The sequence below is a fragment of the Epinephelus fuscoguttatus genome, linkage group LG11 (genome assembly GCF_011397635.1).
Source record: "Epinephelus fuscoguttatus linkage group LG11, E.fuscoguttatus.final_Chr_v1".
Classification (NCBI taxonomy): Eukaryota; Metazoa; Chordata; class Actinopteri; order Perciformes; family Serranidae; genus Epinephelus; species Epinephelus fuscoguttatus.
The window spans coordinates 39200853-39223596 of NC_064762.1; the positions used below are offsets into that span (position 1 = coordinate 39200853).

A 22744-nucleotide genomic window follows, 5' to 3' on the forward strand; every position below is an offset into this window, starting at 1 on the left:
AAATGTTGATAAATGCACACTGTCCCTTTTCTTGAATAAATGAATACATAAACACCTAGATTTTAAAAAAAAGGGCAGATCCTTGTTGAAGCTTCCCACTGGGTTATGGACACAGTTCAGCAGTCTTACATGTATTTTTCTGGGTGTGCCGGTCCTGTCCAGGGTTCAGGCACAACCAACCTGTGGGGTTGCTACCTGATGGGCCTTTTGGCGAGGAGCCTCTTTTGCTACTATATGTGCAGCAGCCAGGTGGGCATCTGATTGGACATTCTCCAGGTTTAACCATCTGAATGTTGCAGCCAGCCTGTCCTTGAGTGAGTGAGTGCTCGAGTGACTTGTCAATGACTCGGCCCTGTGGGCTACACTAATGTTCCACTGCTCACAGAGTTTTAAACATATACATAAATAATAAACAAATGGCTCCAATGTTTTAACAGAATGTTTCATATCAATTTAGGTTGTCAAGAAGTGTTTTATATACAGTAAGCTCCTAAATAGACATTTGTGTCTGTGTTGATTAGTTTTTCCACTCATAATCACATGTTCAGTAGAGTTTTACCCTCTTAAAAGCACCTGGAAAAAAATGTAGCAAATGTTCTCTCGGTGATGTTGGTATCTGCTTTGAATGTAGATTATGTTGGGCAACATGTTATGACCCCATTTGGTTTTCCAGCCAATACCTCCCAGTTCTTGTCATTTGCAGCATCTTTTCTCAAGAAAATTTTCAGGCACATGTAAAAAAACATTTTATGTCAGTGTTTTTAAACTTGTATAATTCAGTGTTAGAATCACTGACAGTGATTCTGACTGTTGAGGAAAAAACTTCAGAACTTTACCTTTTAAGTGAGACTGCACATGTACTAAAAGTGGATCAACAGTTCTCAGTTGATTTTGGGTATGCCTTGTGTGTTTTAGGTGGATTATTAAGGAACTCTAACAATAAAGAAATACCCACATACCCTGAAAGCATGTCTACTGTGTTACATAACATTTCTTCAGTATTTGGTAACTGTGACACTAATTGTTGAACTTTCTCGGTGAATTCCTTTCTCAAGATTCATAGGTTGGCCCCCCATCCACAAATTTTCAAGCTCTAAGGGTTGTCTGTTTGGGAGATTGGCCCAAAATCGCAAAGATTAGAGAGAGAGAGAGAGACAGAGAGAAAGAGAGAGAGAGAGAGAGAGTAGTTATTTATAAGCATATTCAAGCTGGCATTGCAAACAAAGGCTTCTCCGAGTAGCCTATTAAATATATTTCAGTTGACATATTGAAAACCTTTTTCTGTGTTTTTTCACTTTATTGCACATAATTTTTATGGATTAAAATGTTAACGGTTTCTTTATCAGTGCAGTTTCATTGAATTAATAGCAATGTCTGGCCTAAATGTCACTGAAATAGATGCATTGGAAATGTGAAAAAATGACATGTTGAATTTTTCTCCACTGTTCTTCAAAAAGGGTGTGCAAATCATTGTGCTCTGTTTGTATTCAATTTTATTTTTCACATCGTCACAACTTTTTGTACATATACAAACATATACAAATAGCCTATATAGACTCAGAACTTATTAACCTGTATTTTCCAGCATTGTAAAACACGTTAAATGTGACAATATACATCCATAAACGTGAGATCATCCTTCCTCAGAGTTATCTTCATTGTGTTGTGACCAGTGCATATCTTGCTGCTAAAGATACTGATTTAAATCTCACTGTAAATGTACTGTGCAGTCATCCGGCCTTATTGAAGATCATTTTAAATGATGAAACCTCAGTCTGTTCCTGCATTCTTTTACCATCTGCAGCCAAAACAAAATATGAAGGAACAAGCCTGAAAACTACTGTCAAGAAGAGATCATTTTACCACTCATTAAATCCTTACAGGTCAGTTTAAAGCTTTTTGTGTTTTAGCAAGGGCCTTTCTGTTGTGAATCCAAAGTCAGATAACATTTCAGAGATGTACTCCTTTACTCCTGCATATAGTTGCAGTATAAGCAGAAAGTGCAGTGAGGTCAAAGTCATTTAAAAACTCAGTTGTACTCCAGTATTCAACACAGAGATGCAGTGTTACTGCTCAGATAGAAACACATACATCTGGTCTACGTCAGCCCGATGTATCAAGTTTAGATCGTTAACACATAGCAGGAGAGCGTTTGCTCATTGCCAAGACGTCACTGACTGTGCATTCACACCAAAAGCGTCATGAGCGTCATAAGCGGCCGGCAGCTATTCATTTTCAATGTACGCTTGCTACAAAGGGCGTCAGGGGCGTCGGCTGCAGCGAGTGGTGCGATGCCAGCGACCAGAGCGTCAAGTAGAGGTTGAGAGAAGCTGAACTTTATGCAAATGAGCAGCGCCGCTGCTGAAGCAGCAGCCAATTGCAGACCGGGATTTGGGTACGGAGGTCTGGGCTCTCTTGGAGCTGTACGAGCCGGTGAAATTCACCGTGGAGTTGCCAGGTTTGCAGGACTCTGTGGACCCAGACGGCCCAACGGCTCCGGGCCCTGTGTTTCCTCAGCAAATACGCTGATGCAGTACAAAGGAGGCTTCCGAAAGTGCGATTAAAGAGCTCCCGCTTATTTACCACCAATTACATTTCTCAGTGGTCCTACGTGCCAACAGGAGAGTAAAATCATAATTATGAAGGACTCTATATTGACTGTGTTTATTAGCGTTATTTTAATTGTGTAATGAAAGTCAAGGATAATACAAAATGAAGACATATATGATATATTTGTTCATCCTTGTAAAGTGAACAGCCGTGTCAGCCTTGATGGACACATCTGCAGCAGCTGGCCCTGCCCCTTTGGCCGCTGCAAGCGCCTGCTGGAGCTGCTGCCAAGCAGTGCGATGCCAGCGACCTGAGCAACCACTGGCGCTCAGGTCGCTTTTGGTGTGAATGTACCATGAGACGTCGGCCTTTAATCGAAAATGACCACCACGCGACGTTCAAACGATCAATAAAAGAAGCTGCGCTCAGTGGGCACTCCTTCATTAATATTCATATGCTTCGTTAACTACGACCTTTATTCATTTAGGTCGGACCTATCAAACTACAAATATTTCACCATTCAATGTGAGAAGCTGAGTGTTACCCTATTTCGTGTGTCAGTGGGCACAATCAAGAGACAAAAGTCAATTTGATTGATTGAATGATTTTCAAATTTCCACAAACAATATCTGATGGCCAGTCCACTTCTCCTGGGAAAATAAAACACCACAGTTGTAGCCAGTTAGCTAACATGAGCTAAACCGCTAAACTAGCTAACAGCTAACGAAGGTAATGTTAGCTGGTGGGGACCTAACGCTCAGCTATATACACCCAGTTGTGCCTCGCCACTCACCAGGAACCTCTTTTAACGGTCACAGAAGAAACAACATAGCTATTTTCTGCCAATTTATTCCAGTTAGCTTACCTGAAACCAACTGCAATGAGATGCTGTGTCCTGCGAACTCAGTTCCAAACAAAGACCGCAGAGATGAAATTCCGCCTCTGTGGCGACTTCTATATGTGAGCAGACATTCTATGGCACTGGGCCGACCCAAAGCCAACATAACAGAGACGTTTGATGAGCTGGGACAAAAGAGTATTAAATTTATTAAGTTTAAGCTTATTTACTTTATTAATCCCCCTGAGGGGAAATTCAATGTTTTCACTCTTGCTTGTCAATTACACACAAGTCCGAAAGACACACACATGCACAAACAGGACCTATACATGCACAAAGTGGAGAGATGTCAGAGTGAGGGGGCTGCCCTTGGTGAGGCACCCCGAGCAGTTGGGGGGTTCGGTGCCTTGCTCTAGGGCACCTCGGCAGTGCCCAGGAGGTGAACTGGCACCTCTCCAGCCACCAGTCCACGCTCCATATTTTGGTCTGGATGGGGACTCGAGCTACTGCCGCCCCAATAGATATCCGCCCATGCGGCCGACGCTTGTCAGATGTTATAAATTCAGGGCCGATGTGCCGTCCTCAGGCCGACATCGGCCAGATGTATGTGTGCTATCTGGGTGAATGCTAACAGTAAATGAGACACAGTGAGATATGTGGATCCTACATTTATTTACAGACATTCACACAGAATACATGCTGTTTGAGGGGCACAGATGGACTAGGGGGGGGCGACTGCCCCGCCTTGGTTGAAAACCCTGCGCTAAAGTGCCCTCTTGAGTGGCGAAAATGAGAGGATGTGCCCTATCAGCTGCCCTCTTGAATGATGAAAATGAGCGAATGTGCCCTTTTTGCTGCCCTCTTGAGTGATCAAAACGAGACGATGTTCCCTGTTGGCTGCCCTCTTGAGTGATGAAACCAGAGGACGTGCCCTATCGGCTGCCCTTCACATGGAAAACAACAAGAAAATTCAATAATGTGTCTTAATGATTCTCTGTTAGTGGATGATATGTGATGCAGTGCCCTATTGGTGCCCTTCCAATGGTCTAAACGATGAACAGTTATGGTGCCATTCTAAAGTGCCCTCTATGCTGCCATTACATGACAGTTGCCCAAATGGTGCCCTTTCCAGTAGAGAAAATGGGATGCAGTGCTATAAAGATTGTCAGTTGTCTAAACCCTCTATGAGTGCCCTTCCATGGAAAGGTGTGCTGTTATCAAGTGATCTCTTAGATGCCCTTCCAAGAAAACACACTATAAAGTGCCCTCACAATGAAGAGAAAAAATTCCAGCGAAGAAAATATGTTGTAGTAACCACAGTCTCCCCAAATTTACTAAGGCAGGCTTTTCCAAAGTGGGTGCAATGACGACAGTCGGCAGCTTCCAAATAGTCAAACCCTGCTTGCTTTCAAAACACGTTAGGGAGCATCTGAGATGTAACTGCTGTGTTTGGCTGAGGTGGATAATGGGCTATAGCAAAGTTGCAAAGACTGAGTTTTACCAATGATGCATTACTAATGAATGTATGTACACTGCAAGTGCTTTTATTGATAGTAGCAGCATGTGGTGTCACGTTTTAGCCTGGTAGCCTAGCTAATGTGAGATAACTAGCTTTAGCTAAGAAGCTAGCTAGTTGATTATCCTGTGCTAGCCTTGCTCTAAATTTCTATATAAACAGAAAATATTAAGTTTGATTGGTCAATAATCTACACTTCCAGAATGCCAGGGAAAGAAAGGAAACAAACATTAATAAAAATGCAGCTGGAAAATGCTGCAAAAGGGAGCATCTCTTTGGAAAATTGGGTCCAAAGTAGCAAGGGAGGAGCTAAGGATAAAGGTATGTTTACTCCTCACTGCTAGCTAGCTTGTCCTGCAGAGCCATAATCACTGAGCATCTGTTGCAACACTAGACATATATTACATAGCCTATAGTGAAATTATATTCAACTATTACAATACAAATATTATTTTCTCCACCTTAGATAAAGAATGTACAGAGAGTGATTGAAATATCAGAGAGCCAAGGGATGCAAGACAGATAGAGGATATGAAGACATTCAAGAACAATGTGATGATAGCAGGGAGAGAGATGAAGTTGAGGATGAAGGGAGAACACAGATGATGCTATGGAGAGAAATAATGATAAACATGAAGAAACAGAGAATACAGAGGATGCTATGGAGAGAAATGAGTCAAGGGATAAAACAAATAACATGTACCTCTCCTATCGTCCTTAATGTTTCCCACTGATCCGCTCATCTTCAAAAGCACAGCATAGACCACCACTCTCGAGATTTGTTGAGTTTTGCTGCTCTGTTGGGCCTTGTCAACCAGTTATAAGTTATCCAAAAACAGAGGGTGTCCATTCCACAAGGAGTAGCATCAAGAGAGCCAGTGCATAGCCTACAAAGACTCATGCTGTCTTCTTTGTTTATTGCTGATTTTCAGTTTTCCTTTGTGTAAAATCTTTTCTTTTCTTTAGTTTATAAAATAAGCATTTTAAACATACTTTTAGCCTGGATTGTCTGTATAATCTTAATTAACAATCAAGGACGAAGACCATTTCACCATATATGACACACTAGCTTCTTGTGCACCCATGGGGCCCCATGTCATGCAGTAGGTGCCCTTTTTTCCTTTTCGCCTCTGCCATTCAAACATCCTGAGTCCATCACTGTTGAGGGGCTAATCTGCACACTGAGTTGTATGTACAGATACTGTATATCTAGAAAAGTGATAACTTTGATGTAAAGATATGCCATACAGTGGGAAAGAGATGCTAATCTTCAGTGTAAACCCTGTCAATATGCCCATGTCCACACCTCAGTAATGAGTCAGACAAGCTTAAAATGAGTAAAATCACCTTGAAATATTTTCCCAGAAATTATCATTTTGAAAGATGTTTGAAACCAGGTGTAAAAGAAACCATAGACAAATGGATTGAGCATTGAATTTGACCATCCAAGCCATTTAAATGATGCAATCACAGAGGCTGGTATTGCATTATCAGTCAGAGGATTAAAGGTGAAACAAAGAAAGAAAGGAGTCCAACAGATGAGAAAAACTCCCATAACAATAGCCAGAGTTTTGGTGGCCTTTCTCTCCATCTTACTGATGGTTGCTCCAGACTTTGTGTTTTGACAGGTTGTGTTCTGGATGCACCTGTCTCTGTGACACCATCAAGATCTTTAGGTAGATGATGAACATTACAGTACCTGGGAGGTAATAAGCAAAAAAGGTTCCCATAATTCCTAAACTTGTGAGACGCTGAAATAAAACACACCTGTTAGATTGTTCTTCATTCAGTCCTCGAATTGTGAGGCCAATTCCATTTAGAGCAGAAACAGTCCAGCTCACTAGGATCATGATCACAATAACATGGACAGTTATTTTAGTTCTGTACCTCAGAGGCTGACACACTGCATAATATCTATCAACAGAAATACAACACAAATTTAAAATAGAACATGTGCACAGAAATATATCAAAGCAGCCTCGGACTTTACAGAGCAAACCTTCAAGATGCCAACATGAGCTTACAGCCAGTATTGTGCTAAAAGGCAAAACTACAACACCAACAAGCAGGTCAGCCACAGCCAGAGAGAGGATGAGGTAGTTTGTAGGAGTGTGGAGCTGTTTGAAGTATATGATAGAGATTATTACCAGAAGGTTTCCACACATTATAAGAACTGATAAACAGCCAACAAAGACACATAATACATATGAAGTTATGACTGCTGTTATGCCAGATACATTTGTAGATTCATTGCAGAGATCATCAGACCTGTTGAGAAAGAATGTGGGTTCCATGCATAAATGTTCTTACTACTAAGATAACATTTGCAATAATAATATGACTTAAATCTAGAAAATTTAACACAGTTTTCTACATACAGATTCAAAGGTTGATTTTAGTGCTTGTAGGTTTCACACCATGCCTATTAATCCTGGTTTGTGCATCTTCACTGATGGGGCTGCTCAGCCTCTGTGCTGCTGAGCAGCATAGTCAGAGCAGATTTATTATTCTGGGCTCATTTACATATTAAGGGAGTGGCATTTAATGTCACTCAAAATGATGACTTATCATACAATTCCTTGTTTGTCCATGCATGTTAAACTGCAATACACATACACCATTTAATGTTATTACTTTTAAATTTCAATGGAGTACATTGAAGCCACTTTTTATCCACTTTGTCCATGGGCCATGAAGCAGCATGACTACATTCCCATAAAACAAACCTCACTTTTTACAATACTTTCTGCTTTTTTAGAGGTCCGAAAATAATTAAAGTTTGGGGCTTTGCACTTTATACACCTTTAAAGAGCATTTTAACAACACCTGAAACCATGTTTTTGCTGACCTTCAGTGGTTTAATATCTAACTTTTCTGCAGTGATGTAGAAAAGAGTACTCTGCATGCCTCTGACAATGAGTTTTTTTCCCCTAATCTGAGTGACAAAAGATGTAGGGCCAGATCCACAAAGAATGGATTGTTCCTGCTAATAGCGCCATTATTTGTGCAGAATTAGCTCATGCAATCTGCCCTGTTTTAGCGCCTTATCCTCAAAAGAATTTGCTCTAATCATATGCCGGCGCTAACACGCCCACAAAGTTTGGCAGCTGAGTGCAATTTGCGGCATATGGCCCTGCTGATGGATGACTGTGAGAGTCCTGAGATGCCTGCAATGGGGTTCTGGAAAGAGCCAGATGCAAGAACCTGTAGTGTAGACACTAGAGATGCGCGGATGGCAGTTATAACCGCCAGGTCGATCGGGTGATAAAAATGAACAATCTGAGTAATGGCGGATGGTTATGGGCAGGTGAAAATAATAGCCTAATAATAACAACTTTTATTTAAATCGCACCCTTTAAAAACAAAGTTTACAAATTGCTTTGACAAACATTAATGAGGGGAAAATGTATTGCATGCTCTAAAATGTGAAATGAGCCTATTTGTGTCGTGTGCAATACAATAGGCCCTCTATATCATCATGCTTATATCCCGCTGATAAATAATGTATGATTGGCTGGGCAAGCATGCTCTTTAAATGTGTCATGTGGAAGGGTTTATTTAACACAGTGATCCCCGCAGCAGCAGAAATGAGTGTCTCCTCATTAAGAGTGCCAATGTGCGCCTTTACGCACGGAGTAACGGCGCCATTTTATTGATTATTTTAATGTCAGTCAGCTGACGAAATTGGTCAGGATCTAATCTTTCCTGATAATATAAACATGCGGGTGTGGGTGGATGCAGGTCTGTAATTACAGAAAATTAATTTGCTCAGATGGGTGGTGGATGGATGATTGATGGATAGATACGGATTCGGGTGCCGTCAGAGCCCATCCGCGCATCACTAGTAGACACTAATTTGACAATGCCAGGTAAAGCATGGGATCTCTGGGTGGCAGGCTCAATGTCATCCTTGATGTCATCTAGTAGCGCAAGGATCATGCGGCCTGGCAACTGGTATCTACAAATGATTTCATTGTCACTTAAATCAAAAGTGATACTCTCTTCCGATAAATCCTTTCTGGTGCGCGCCTGCCATTACGGTGCCTTCGCCTGGCTACAATCACTGCTGCCATGATTACCGGAGTCCTGGCATGACAGCCCTTATATAGGCTATGCTCCACAGTTACCACCAACTGAGTGAAATTTGCAATCATTTTGCGTGAGAGAGAGAGTGAGAGAGGGAGAAAGAGAAATTGCGCGGATACACGGGTCTCACTGGCATTAAATAGCACCGCTTTACTGCCTGTGGCAATTAGCGCTGGTCTTTGTGGATTAGGTGGTATTTGCAATGAGGCTTATTTGCATAAGAAGGGGGCAGTTTTGCGCAGAATTTATGAATATTCCCGAATTTACATGCATGCAAATTGGACCAGCGCAGCTAGGAGTGGCAGTGCAGTTTGTGTTCAGTTTGCGTGCATTTCACCCTTTGCGTGTGCTTTGTGGATTGCACGCTATTTTTTTCTCTCATTTGCACAGGTTTAGCGGTCGCAAAAGCAGTGCAATCCTTTTGAGGATCTGGCCCTTCGTATGGGGACAGGGAAGGTTGTTAAAGCTTACTGAACTACAATATATAAGGGGGCACTGAAGAGTTTTCAGAGTGTAAGGGAAGAGCATATACATTTGAATAGCAAGACTTTTACAGATTTCTCCAAATGTGGCAGCTTGCATCCAATTTTTTTTTTGAATATTTTATTTTCATTACACCACAACAAAATGACACACAAAGCTTCAACATGCAAGGGCAAGAAGACTGGAAAGATGAGCGCATCAGATGCTACTGGCTGCCTGATTAAGTTCATGAAGGTATGTTCTTAAAACTCTTATTTCACTCAAGACATCAACTGATGAGGTTTTCAAGGGCCAAGATGGCAAGGGGCTGATGCAGATTTAAAAAAATTAAATAAAATCCCTCTCCAGACAGGCATGGTGTTTCAACACAGGAGCAGCTGAATTCAATTCAATTTTATTTATAAAGCCCAATATCACAAATCACAATTTGCCTCACAGGGCTTTACAACATACGACATCCCTCTGTCCTTTGGACCCTCACAGTGGATAAGGAAAAACTCCCCAAAAAAAACCCTTTAATGGGGGGAGAAAAAAAACGGTAGAAACCTGCTGTCTGCCAGCTGTCTTCATAACAAGTGCAAATTCATAATAGCTGCGACCAAATTTGCTACTGTAGTGCCTTTTATGGACAAATCATGGTCATTCTTTCTGGCCTATGCACTTGTGGTCTCTAGTTGCAGTATGCACATTTTGAGCATTTTTGGTCATTTGAGTTATTCACTAAGCTTTGTGGACCTACCAACTGCCAGAGTAACCTATAGAGCTGCTGGTCGCACCTAAAAATTGTGCTCATGAAAAAAATAATTGTACACTTGAGTCAAACATTTTCTCTTAATTCTAGGCAGCAGTGCTGGTACTCCACACCAAATTCCAAATTTTATTTCATGTGATTAATTTCTCACTCTCTCAGGTGGGGTGAAGCATGAAGACCTTCCCCAAGGAAACTGGCCGTGCTCAGCTCCATCTCCTGTGTGTCGGAGAAAGAAGCAACAGCATCCAGGATTTCTACATCATCCTGGACCAGAAGGCCCTTCCCTGCATGATGCAGACCAGAGTTGCTGCCTTTGACAAGCTCTTCAAGGCACATTTCGCTTTTGCTGTGTCCTACGATGAGGCAGCATCTCTCCAGCTTCTACACATTCAGACTTCAAATCGATGTTGGCAACGTGAAGGAGAGTCCCCGAGTCAAGGAAATCAGAGCCAGGCTTCTTCACAGTGCCGTCTGAAGAGAGACAGAGATCATTGACCGGTAATATGGTTGGCCAGTAATATGCTCTCATGTTACATTTGCAAGGAACACCACACAAGATCTCCAGTGTTATTTAGACATTGAGGGCCCTATTTAGATGGTCTAAAACGCAAAGCGCCAGGCGTGTGGCGCATTGGCGTGTCCCAGTCACTTGCTAGTTAGACAGTGCATTCTCAGACTGTGCGCCATGGCGGAGAGTCTAAAAGGGTTGGACTTACTCTGTGAATTAGTCATGGGTGTGTTTTGGGCATATCATTCAATAAGGCAATCAGAGTGTCACCTCTCATTCCCTTTAAAAGAGGCGCGATTGGAGCGCACGGCGGAGAGCTAGTTAGATGGCGGACCTACCAACTGGAAAGAGTGAGCGTTTTACAGCTGAGGAGACGATAAATGTATCTCTACATCGACTGTCCCGTCACATCTGATGTCAGATCAAAGGGGATTGGCACCGTTTGGCACATGTGGCACACGTAATGGAAACCCAACCTGATTTGATTACAGTAACACAGCTGCAAACTGATAAGTTCACATCCCTCTCAGCCAACCACAAACAGCCACAGCGTCAGATATAGCCTTTTGATGTTGCTGGGCCTCCGCCATGTTGGATTGGGCAAGCTCACTCATCCTTTCTAGTCAGTCTCACATCTGCACAACATAAGAGATTACGCTAACAGCCTCCCTCCCTGTGTGATCTACCTTCCAAATCTCTCTCAGTGAAGACAGAGTGCCCCTTACTTCATGACCAAACAGCAATTCAAAGGGAGAGAAACCAGTGGAGGCATGGGGTACTTTGCTATGTGCGAAGAGGAGGTAAGGTGGTCATTCATCCCAGTCAGGGCCACCGATGACAAACAATAGCCCTTTTTAAATAGGAATTGTGCAAATTTGCAGGAAAGCCCAATCAGAGCATGTCAGCGGAGCGGAGCTGGAGCAGAGCTGAGTGGGGAGCAGAAGGATTTTGTGTTGAGCGAGGAGCGGCTATTTTTTTAAAAAGGTGGAGTGGAGCCTTATCTCTCGCTCCAATTTCGCTCCGGTTGCTCATGGCCCACCCAGAATGCATGTTTGCATCTTTGCACCTATGCACACCCACACTATTTTCTTTCAGAACTATGGAGTTTACTGTGTACTTCAGAAAAGAAACTGAGAAGAGAAGCAGCGGTACCTTGGAGAACGGTTCCTAACTGCAGGGAGAGGGGAGAGGGCTTCCCTGGAGGTCGGCCGCTTAACCCGGTCCGTCTCCTACACACTTTGACTCATTTCCACCCTGTCGACAGCGGTACCATGGAGAACGGTCCCTAACTGCGGGGAGAGGGGAGAGGGCTTCCCTGGAGAATCTACCAAGCTCATGTTTTATTTGTGAATAGAAGATTACAGGTTAGGGTAGGAGTGGAAATTGTCACCCGGTCCGCTCCGCTCACATGCTCTGAGGCCAATCAGTCTTTTTTCAGCATTGGCAGTATAAAAACAAAATTGGGGAGTGCAGCAAAATGCCGCCTACCTACTTTTGTTAATACAGAATGTGCCTTTTTCAGGGCAATGGGGGACGTGAGCTAGCAACAAAATGTGTAGCTTAGCGTGTGACGTAAACAATGACATGGGAGGGAAGCCTAGGCTAGTCAGTCCTTCAGCGATTCTCTAGTAAGCTGGCCCGTTCTTCGCTGTCCCCGTCATCTGAAGGTTAATGGCCTCTTCGTTTGTGAGGGCAAGGAGGGTGCGCTATTCCTTGTCTCCCCAGTTGCTCATCTTTACAGTGTCTGTCAGGTTTGCGTTTCCCTCTTGCCACTAGCTGCTCGCTAAATCCCGCTTTCAGCTGTTTCCTGTTTATCCACAGCCAGTGGGTCGCACGTGCGGCGTCATCAACAGCTCCTCCCACAAGTCTTCAACAGCTGCTCCCGTTGCGGAAGGCCGCCTTGGTCTGTTTAAACTATAAAGGTTCCGCCAGTATGACTACCCTACGAGGCGGAAAATTGTGCACCTCGGATCAACTCGCCAATTCGGTTCTGTGTGTGTATAAACACTCACAGCTTGCCGGGAAAACGGCCCAACATTCGCGGAAAATCTGGCAGTGTAAATGTGCGCTCTATCTAGAAAACAGTGTGTTGTCAAAGTGCTAATAAACACATTTGAAACAAAACAAACTATGTGTGTTGTATGTAACTGAACTGACTGCAACTCAAAGTAACTGAATATGTGGTAATGGTGTTTGTGAGTGTGTGAATGCTTCAACCTTTTGTGTGGCTGTGGGCATAGCCATCACAGGATCATATGCCTAGTTATCTTAGCCGCTATGATGCCTGACAGGAGCTTCCATGTTGTGGAGAGACAGGTTATTGGTCTATCTAGTTGGATGGGATGGTTCCCTTCTGGGGGTCTTTAATGGTCAGAATATATATGTATATATATATTTATATATAAATATATGTTATAAAGTTTTTCTAGGATGCCTTTTTACAGCTGGTGAAGGGACTGCCAATGAAAACTAGCCTTTTAGCTGATTCAGGTGCATTTACATTTGTTAAAATGTTGATAAATGCACACTGTCCCTTTTCTTGAATAAATAAATAAATAAATAAATAAATGAATTGCTAGACTTAACAAAAAAAAGGGCAGATCCTTGTTGAAGCTTCGGCAGTCCCACTGGGTTATGGACACAGTTCAGTAGTCATACATGTATTTTAATAATGAACAAATGGCTCCAATGTTTTAACAGAATGTTTCATATCAATTTAGGTTGTCAAGAAGTGTTTTATATACAGTAAGCTCCTAAATAGACATTTGTGTCTGTGTTGTTTAGTTTTTCCACTCATAATCACATGTTCAGTAGAGTTTTACCCTCTTAAAAGCACCTGGAAAAAAGATGTAGCAAATGTTCTCTCTGTGATGTTGGTATCTGCTTTGAATGTAGGTTATGTTGGGCATCATGTTATGACCCCATTTGGTTTTCCAGCCAATACCTCCCAGTTCTTGTCATTTGCAGCATCTTAAATTTTCAGGCACATGTAAAAAAACATTTTATGTCAGTGTTTTTAAACTTGTATAATTCAGTGTTAGAATCACTGACAGTGATTCTGACTGTTGAGGAAAAAACTTCAGAACTTTACCTTTTAAGTGAGACTGAACATGTACTAAAAGTGGATCAACAGTTCTCAGTTGATTTTGGGTATGCCTTGTGTGTTTTAGGTGGATTATTAAGGAACTCTAACAATAAAGAAATACCCACATACCCTGAAAGCATGTCTACTGTGTTACATAACATTTCTTCAGTATTTGGTAACTGTGACACTAATTGTTGAACTTTCTCGGTGAATTCCTTTCTCAAGATTCATAGGTTGGCCCCCCATCCACAAATTTTCAAGCTCTAAGGGTTGTCTGTTTGGGAGATTGGCCCAAAATCGCAAAGATTAGAGAGAGAGAGAGAGAGAGAGTAGTTATTTATAAGCATATTCAAGCTGGCATTGCAAACAAAGGCTTCTCCGAGTAGCCTCTTAAATATATTTCAGTTGACATATTGAAAACCTTTTTCTGTGTTTTTTCACTTTATTGCACATAATTTTTATGGATTAAAATGTTAACGGTTTCTTTATCAGTGCAGTTGTATTGAATTAATAGCAATGTCTGGCCTAAATGTCACTGAAATAGATGCATTGGAAATGTGAAAAAATGACATGTTGAATTTTTCTCCACTGTTCTTCAAAAAGGGTGTGCAAATCATTGTGCTCTGTTTGTATTCAATTTTATTTTTCACATCGTCACAACTTTTTGTACATATACAAACATATACAAATAGCCTATATAGACTCAGAACTTATTAACCTGTATTTTCCAGCATTGTAAAACACGTTAAATGTGACAATATACATCCATAAACGTGAGGTCATCCTTCCTCAGAGTTATCTTCATTGTGTTGTGACCAATGCATATCTTGCTGCTAAAGATACTGATTTAAATCTCACTGTAAATGTACTGTGCAGTCATCCTGCCTTATTGAAGATCATTTTAAATGATGAAACCTCAGTCTGTTCCTGCATTCTTTTACCATCTGCAGCCAAAACAAAATATGAAGGAACAAGCCTGAAAACTACTGTCAAGAAGAGATCATTTTACCACTTATTAAATCCTTACAGGTCAGTTTAAAGCTTTTTGTGTTTTAGCAAGGGCCTTTCTGTTGTGAATCCAAAGTCAGATAACATTTCAGAGATGTACTCCTGCATATAGTTGCAATATAAGCAGAAAGTGCAGTGAGGTCAAAGTCATTTAAAAACTCAGTTGTACTCCTGTATTCAACATTGAGATGCCGTGTTACTGCTCAGATAGAAACACATACATCTGGTCTACGTCAGCCCGATGTATCAAGTTTAGATCGTTAACACATAGCAGGGAGAGCGTTTGCTCATTGCCAAGATGTCGCTGAGACGTCGGCCTTTAATAGATAATGACCACCACGTGACGTTCAAACGATCAATAAAAGAAGCTGCGCTCACTGGGTGCTCCTTCATTAATATTCATATGCTTTGTTAACTACGACCTTTATTCATTTAGGTCGGACCTATCAAACTACAAATATTTCACCATTCAATGTGAGAAATCAATGCAAACATTCAAAAATAGCTGACTGTGGCAGAAGTGGGCACAGTGAAGAGACAAAAGTCAATTTGATTGATTGAATTATTTTCAAATTTCCACAAACAATATCTGATGACCAGTCCGCTTCTCCTGGCAGCCTGCAAGACACAGAAAAGATGATGAGCACATAACTTCAAGAAATAAATCCCAACTTCCCCACTGTATTTTTTTTTGTGAGCATTTCAGCTGTCTTTTAGTCAGATTAAAAATTTTGGGTCTGTCACTTTGCTTAATTTAGTGTTGAAACTGTTAAGTAACGGGATCCAGCGTTAACTCCGTTAACTGTTACCAGCAGCTCAACAATCAGTCTTTCATCTCGGTAAAACAGTGGTTTCAAAACTGCGCTATTACCTGTAGCCACCGGGTCAGTTTGCTTTGCAGAGGAGGAGACCTCGACTGATAAATTGCCCATAAAATCACATTAACAACATACCGAAGGCATCCTTAAACTTCACTATTTGATGTCCGCGCTCCTCTTCCGCGCTCCTCCTGTCACCCACACTTGAGCACCCGTACTGGGATACACAGTGTCGGCCCGCCCCGCCTTACCTCCGTGGTCCTCTCCACTTCTCTCCGCTCCTGTCACCCACACTTGAGTATCCGTCCAGGGCCCCAGAGGTCAGGTCGGGGGGCCACGGGACCACGGGTGGCAGCTCCAGGCACTTCCACTTTAACCCAATTAAATTTATTAAGTTTAAGTTTATTTACTTTATTAATCCCCCTGAGGGGAAATTCAATGTTTTCACTCTTGCTTGTCAATTACACACAGGTCCTGCACAAACAGGACCTATACATGCACAAAGTGGAGAGATGTCAGAGTGAGGGGGCTGCCCTTGGTGAGGCGCCCGAGCAGCTGGGGGGTTCGGTGCCTTGCTCAAGGGCACCTTGGCAGTGCCCAGGAGGTGAACTGGCACCTCTCCAGCCACCAGTCCACGCTCCATATTTTGGTCCGGACGGGGACTCGAGCTACTGCCACCCCAATAGATATCCACCCATGCGGCCGACGCTTGTCAGTTGTTATAAATTCAGGGCCGATGTGCCGTCCTCAGGCCGATGTCGGCCAGATGTATGTGTGCTATCTGGGTGAATGCTAACAGTAAATGAGACACAGTGATATATGTGGATCCTACATTTATTTACAGACATTCACACAGAATACATGCTGTTTGAGGGGCACTGATGGACTCAGGGGGGGCGACTGCCCCGCCTTGGTTGAAAACCCTGCCCCCTTGAATGATGAAAATGAGCGGATGTGCCCTTTGGGCTGCCCTCTTGAGCGGCGAAACGAGAGGATGGCCCCTTTTTGCTACCCTCTTGAGTGATCAAAACAAGACGATGTTCCCTGTTGGATGAAAATGAGCAGATGTACCCTTTTGGCTGCCCCATTGATTTTTTTTTTTTAAGATATTTTTTCGGGCATTTTTAAGCCTTTAATTGATAGGACAGATGAGTGTGAAGGGGCGAGAGAGAGAGGGAGTGACATGCAGCAAAGGGCCACAGGCTGGGGTCAAACCCGGGCCGCTGCGGCAACAGCCTTGTACATGGGGTGCCTGCTCTACCACGAAGCCACCGACGCCCCAGGCTGCCCCATTGATTAACAAAAATGAGAGGATGTGCCCTTTTGGCTGCCCTCTTGAGTGATGAAACCAGAGGACGTGCCCTATCGGCTGCCCTTCATATAGAAAACAACAAGAAAATTCAATAATGTGTCTTAATGATTCTCTGTTAGTGGATGATATGTGATGCAGTGCCCTATTGGTGCCCTTCCAATGGTCTAAACGATGAACAGTTATGGTGCCATTCTAAAGTGCCCTCTATGCTGCCATTACACCAGTTGCCCAAATGGTGCCCTTTCCAGTAGAGAAAATGGGATGCAATGCTATAAAGACTGTCAGTTGTCTAAACCCTCTATGAGTGCCCTTCCATGGAAAGGTGTGCTGTTATCAAGTGATCTCTTAGATGCCCTTCCAAGAAAACACATTATAAAGTACCCTCACAATGAAGAGAAAAAATTCCAGCGAAGAAAATATGTTGTAGTAACCACAGTCTCCCCAAATTTACTAAGGCAGGATTTTCCAAAGTGGGTGCAATGACGACAGTCGGCAGCTTCCAAATAGTCAAACCCTGCTTGCTTTCAAAACACGTTAGGGAGCATCTGAGATGTAACTGCTGTGTTTGGCTGAGGTGGGTAATGGGCTATAGCAAAGTTGCAAAGACTGAGTTTTACCAATGATGCATTACTAATGAATGTATGTACACTGCAAGTGCTTTTATTGATAGTAGCAGCATGTGGTGTCACGTTTTAGCCTGGTAGCCTAGCTAATGTGAGATAACTAGCTGAGCATCTGTTGCAACACTAGACATATATTACATAGCCTACAGTGCAATTATATTCAACTATTACAATACAAATATTATTTTCTCCACCTTAGATAAAGAATGTACAGAGAGTGATTGAAATATCAGAGAGCCAAGGGATGCAAGACAGATAGAGGATATGAAGACATTCAAGAGCAAAGTGATGATATCAGGGAGAGAGATGAAGTTGAGGATGAAGGGAGAACACAGATGATGCTATGGAGAGAAATAATGATAAACATGAAGAAACAGAGAATACAGAGGATGCTATGGAGAGAAATGAGTCAAGGGATAAAACAAATAACATGTACCCTCTCCTATCGTCCTTAATGTTTCCCACTGATCCCGCTCATCTTCAAAAGCACAACATAGACCACCACTCTGAGAAATTTGTTGAGTTTTGCTGCTCTGTTGGGCCTTGTCAACCAGTTATAAGTTATCCAAAAACAGAGGGGTGTCCATTCCACAAGGAGTAGTATCAAGAGAGCCAGTGCATAGCCTACAAAGACTCATGCTGTCTTCTTTGTTTATTGCTGATTTTCAGTTTTCCTTTGTGTAAAATCTTTTCTTTTCTTTAGTTTATAAAATAAACATTTTAAACATACTTTTAGCCTGGATTGTCTGTATAATCTTAATTAAGAATCAAGGACGAAGACCATTTCACCATATATGACACACTAGCTTCTTGTGCACCCATGGGGCCCCATGTCATGCAGTAGGTGCCCTTTTTTCCTTTTCGCCTCTGCCATTCAAACATCCTGAGTCCAACACTGTTGAGGGGCTAATCTGCACACTGAGTTGTATGTACAGATACTGTATATCTAGAAAAGTGATAACTTTGATGTAAAGATATGCCATATAGTGGGAAAGAGATGCTAATCTTCAGTGTAAACCCTGTCAATATGCCCATGTCCACACCTCAGTAATGAGTCAAACAAGCTTAAAATGAGTAAAATCACCTTGAAATATTTTCCCAGAAATTATCATTTTGAAAGATGTTTGAAACCAGGTGTAAAAGAAACCATAGACAAATGGATTGAGCATTGAATTTGACCATCCAAGCCATTTAAATGATGCAATCACAGAAACTGGTATTGTGTAATTACTCAAAGGGTAAACGGTGAAAGAAAGAAAGAAAGGAGTCCAACAGATGAGAAAAACTCCCATAACAATAGCCAGAGTTTTGGTGGCCTTTCTCTCCATCTTACTGATGGTTGCTTCAGACTTTGTGTTTTGACAGATTGTGTTCTGGATGCTGCTGTCTCTGTGACACCATCAAGATCTTTAGGTAGATGATGAACATTACAGTACCTGGGAGGTAATAAGCAAAAAAGGTTCCCATAATTCCTAGACTTGTGAGACGCTGAAATAAAACACACTTGTTAGATTGTTCTTCATTCAGTCCTCGAATTGTGAGGCCAATTCCATTTAGAGCAGAAACAGTCCAGCTCACTAGGATCATGATCACAATAACATGGACAGTTATTTTAGTTCTGTACCTCAGAGGCTGACACACTGCATAGTATCTATCAATAGAAATACAACACAAATTTAAAATAGAACATGTGCCCAGAAATATATCAAAGCAGCCTCGGACTTTACAGAGCAAACCTTCAAGATGCCAACATGAGCTTACAGCCAGTATTGTGCTAAAAGGCATAACTACAACACCAACAAGCAGGTCAGCCACAGCCAGAGAGAGGATGAGGTAGTTTGTAGGAGTGTGGAGCTGTTTGAAGTATATGATAGAGATTATTACCAGAAGGTTTCCAGACATTATAAGAACGGATAAACAGGCAACAAAGACACATAATACATATGAAGTTATGACTGCTGTTATGCCAGATACATTTGTAGATTCATTGCAGAGATCATCAGACCTGTTGAGAAAGAATGTGGGTTCCATGCATAAATGTTCTTACTACTAAGATAACATTTGCAATAATAATATGACTTAAATCTAGAAAATTTAACACAGTTTTCTACATACAGATTCAAAGGTTGATTTTAGTGCTTGTAGGTTTCACACCATGCCTATTAATCCTGGTTTGTGCATCTTCACTGATGGGGCTGCTCAGCCTCTGTGCTGCTGAGCAGCATAGTCAGAGCAGATTTATTATTCTGGGCTCATTTACATATTAAGGGAGTGGCATTTAATGTCACTCAAAATGATGACTTATCATACAATTCCTTGTTTGTCCATGCATGTTAAACTGCAATACACATACACCATTTAATGTTATTACTTTTAAATTTCAATGGAGTACATTGAAGCCACTTTTTATCCACTTTGTCCATGGGCCATGAAGCAGCATGACTACATTCCCATAAAACAAACCTCACTTTTTACAATACTACTAATAGAGGTAGAGGTCCGAAAATAATTAAAGTTTGGGGCTTTGCACTTTATACACCTTTAAAGAGCATTTTAACAACACCTGAAACCATGTTTTTGCTGACCTTCAGTGGTTTAATATCTAACTTTTCTGCAGTGATGTAGAAAAGAGTACTCTGCATGCCTCTGACAATGAGTTTTTTTCCCCTAATCTGAGTGACAAAAGATGTAGGGCCAGATCCACAAAGAATGGATTGTTCCTGCTAATAGCGCCATTATTTGTGCAGAATTAGCTCATGCAATCTGCCCTGTTTTAGCGCCTTATCCTCAAAAGAATTTGCTCTAATCATATGCCGGCGCTAACACGCCCACAAAGTTTGGCAGCTGAGTGCAATTTGCGGCATATGGCCCTGCTGATGGATGACTGTGAGAGTCCTGAGATGCCTGCAATGGGGTTCTGGAAAGAGCCAGATGCAAGAACCTGTAGTGTAGACACTAGAGATGCGCGGATGGCAGTTATAACCGCCAGGTCGATCGGGTGATAAAAATGAACAATCTGAGTAATGGCGGATGGTTATGGGCAGGTGAAAATAATAGCCTAATAATAACAACTTTTATTTAAATCGCACCCTTTAAAAACAAAGTTTACAAATTGCTTTGACAAACATTAATGAGGGAAAATGTATTGCATGCTCTAAAATGTGAAATGAGCCTATTTGTGTCTGTGCAATACAATAGGCCCTCTATATCATCATGCTTATATCCCGCTGATAAATAATGTATGATTGGCTGGGCAAGCATGCTCTTTAAATGTGTCATGTGGAAGGGTTTATTTAACACAGTGATCCCCGCAGCAGCAGAAATGAGTGTCTCCTCATTAAGAGTGCCAATGTGCGCCTTTACGCACGAAGTAACGGCGCCATTTTATTGATTATTTTAATGTCAGTCAGCTGACGAAATTGGTCAGGATCTAATCTTTCCTGATAATATAAACATGCGGGTGTGGGTGGATGCAGGTCTGTAATTACAGAAAATTAATTTGCTCAGATGGGTGGTGGATGGATGATTGATGGATAGATACGGATTCGGGTGCCGTCAGAGCCCATCCGCGCATCACTAGTAGACACTAATTTGACAATGCCAGGTAAAGCATGGGATCTCTGGGTGGCAGGCTCAATGTCATCCTTGATGTCATCTAGTAGCGCAAGGATCATGCGGCCTGGCAACTGGTATCTACAAATGATTTCATTGTCACTTAAATCAAAAAGTGATACTCTCTTCCGATAAATCCTTTCTGGTGCGCGCCTGCCATTACGGTGCCTTCGCCTGGCTACAATCACTGCTGCCATGATTACCGGAGTCCTGGCATGACAGCCCTTATATAGGCTATGCTCCACAGTTACCACCAACTGAGTGAAATTTGCAATCATTTTGCGTGAGAGAGAGAGTGAGAGAGGGAGAAAGAGAAATTGCGCGGATACACGGGTCTCACTGGCATTAAATAGCACCGCTTTACTGCCTGTGGCAATTAGTCTTTGTGGATTAGGTGGTATTTGCAATGAGGCTTATTTGCATAAGAAGGGGGCAGTTTTGCGCAGAATTTATGAATATTCCCGAATTTACATGCATGCAAATTGGACCAGCGCAGCTAGGAGTGGCAGTGCAGTTTGTGTTCAGTTTGCGTGCATTTCACCCTTTGCGTGTGCTTTGTGGATTGCACGCTATTTTTTTCTCATTTGCACAGGTTTAGCGGTCGCAAAAGCAGTGCAATCCTTTTGAGGATCTGGCCCTTCGTATGGGGACAGGGAAGGTTGTTAAAGCTTACTGAACTACAATATATAAGGGGGCACTGAAGAGTTTTCAGAGTGTAAGGGAAGAGCATATACATTTGAATAGCAAGACTTTTACAGATTTCTCCAAATGTGGCAGCTTGCATCCAATTTTTTTTTTGAATATTTTATTTTCATTACACCACAACAAAAATGACACAAAGCTTCAACATGCAAGGGCAAGAAGACTGGAAAGATGAGCGCATCAGATGCTACTGGCTGCCTGATTAAGTTCATGAAGGTATGTTCTTAAAACTCTTATTTCACTCAAGACATCAACTGATGAGGTTTTCAAGGGCCAAGATGGCAAGGGGCTGATGCAGATTTAAAATTAAATAAAATCCTCTCCAGACAGGCATGGTGTTTCAACACAGGAGCAGCTGAATTCAATTCAATTTTATTTATAAAGCCCAATATCACAAATCACAATTTGCCTCACAGGGCTTTACAACATACGACATCCCTCTGTCCTTTGGACCCTCACAGTGGATAAGGAAAAACTCCCCAAAAAAAACCCTTTAATGGGGGGAGAAAAAAAACGGTAGAAACCTGCTGTCTGCCAGCTGTCTTCATAACAAGTGCAAATTCATAATAGCTGCGACCAAATTTGCTACTGTAGTGCCTTTTATGGACAAATCATGGTCATTCTTTCTGGCCTATGCACTTGTGGTCTCTAGTTGCCCTTGAGCATTTTTGGTCATTTGAGTTATTCACTAAGCTTTGTGGACCTACCAACTGCCAGAGTAACCTATAGAGCTGCTGGTCGCACCTAAAAATTGTGCTCATGAAAAAAATAATTGTGCACTTGAGTCAAACATTTTCTCTTAATTCTAGGCAGCAGTGCTGGTACTCCACACCAAATTCCAAATTTTATTTC

The 22744-nt window shown here is 42.0% G+C and overlaps 1 protein-coding gene and 1 pseudogene across 1 annotated transcript; both read right to left on the reverse strand.

Annotated features, from left to right (window-relative positions):
- Positions 1-4320: 4320 nt before the first annotated feature.
- Positions 4321-10560, reverse strand: LOC125897607 (trace amine-associated receptor 4-like; annotated as a pseudogene).
- A 5239-nt stretch (positions 10561-15799) lies between these two features.
- On the reverse strand, positions 15800-21252 carry LOC125897609 (trace amine-associated receptor 1-like). Its single transcript, XM_049591002.1, has 5 exons — positions 21120-21252; positions 19306-19536; positions 18942-19233; positions 18663-18910; positions 15800-15924 (listed from the first exon to the last, which is right to left on the reverse strand). Exons 1-5 carry the CDS (start codon positions 21250-21252, stop codon positions 15800-15802), a joined length of 1029 nt encoding a protein of 342 aa, XP_049446959.1.
- Positions 21253-22744: the final 1492 nt, after the last annotated feature.

Bases quoted from the DNA above. Each gene is read 5' to 3' on its own strand.
- LOC125897609 (XM_049591002.1), bottom strand. From the start codon at position 21,252: ATGATCCTTGCGCTACTAGATGACATCAAGGATGACATTGAGCCTGCC. The intron at 19,537-21,119 runs GTATCTATCCAT...CTGGCATAACAG, and splicing joins CTCTGACGGCACCCGAATCC to CAGTCATAACTTCATATGTA. The intron at 15,925-18,662 runs GTGATTTTACTC...TGTGGGTGACAG, and splicing joins TTCTGGGAAAATATTTCAAG to GAGCGGAGAGAAGTGGAGAG.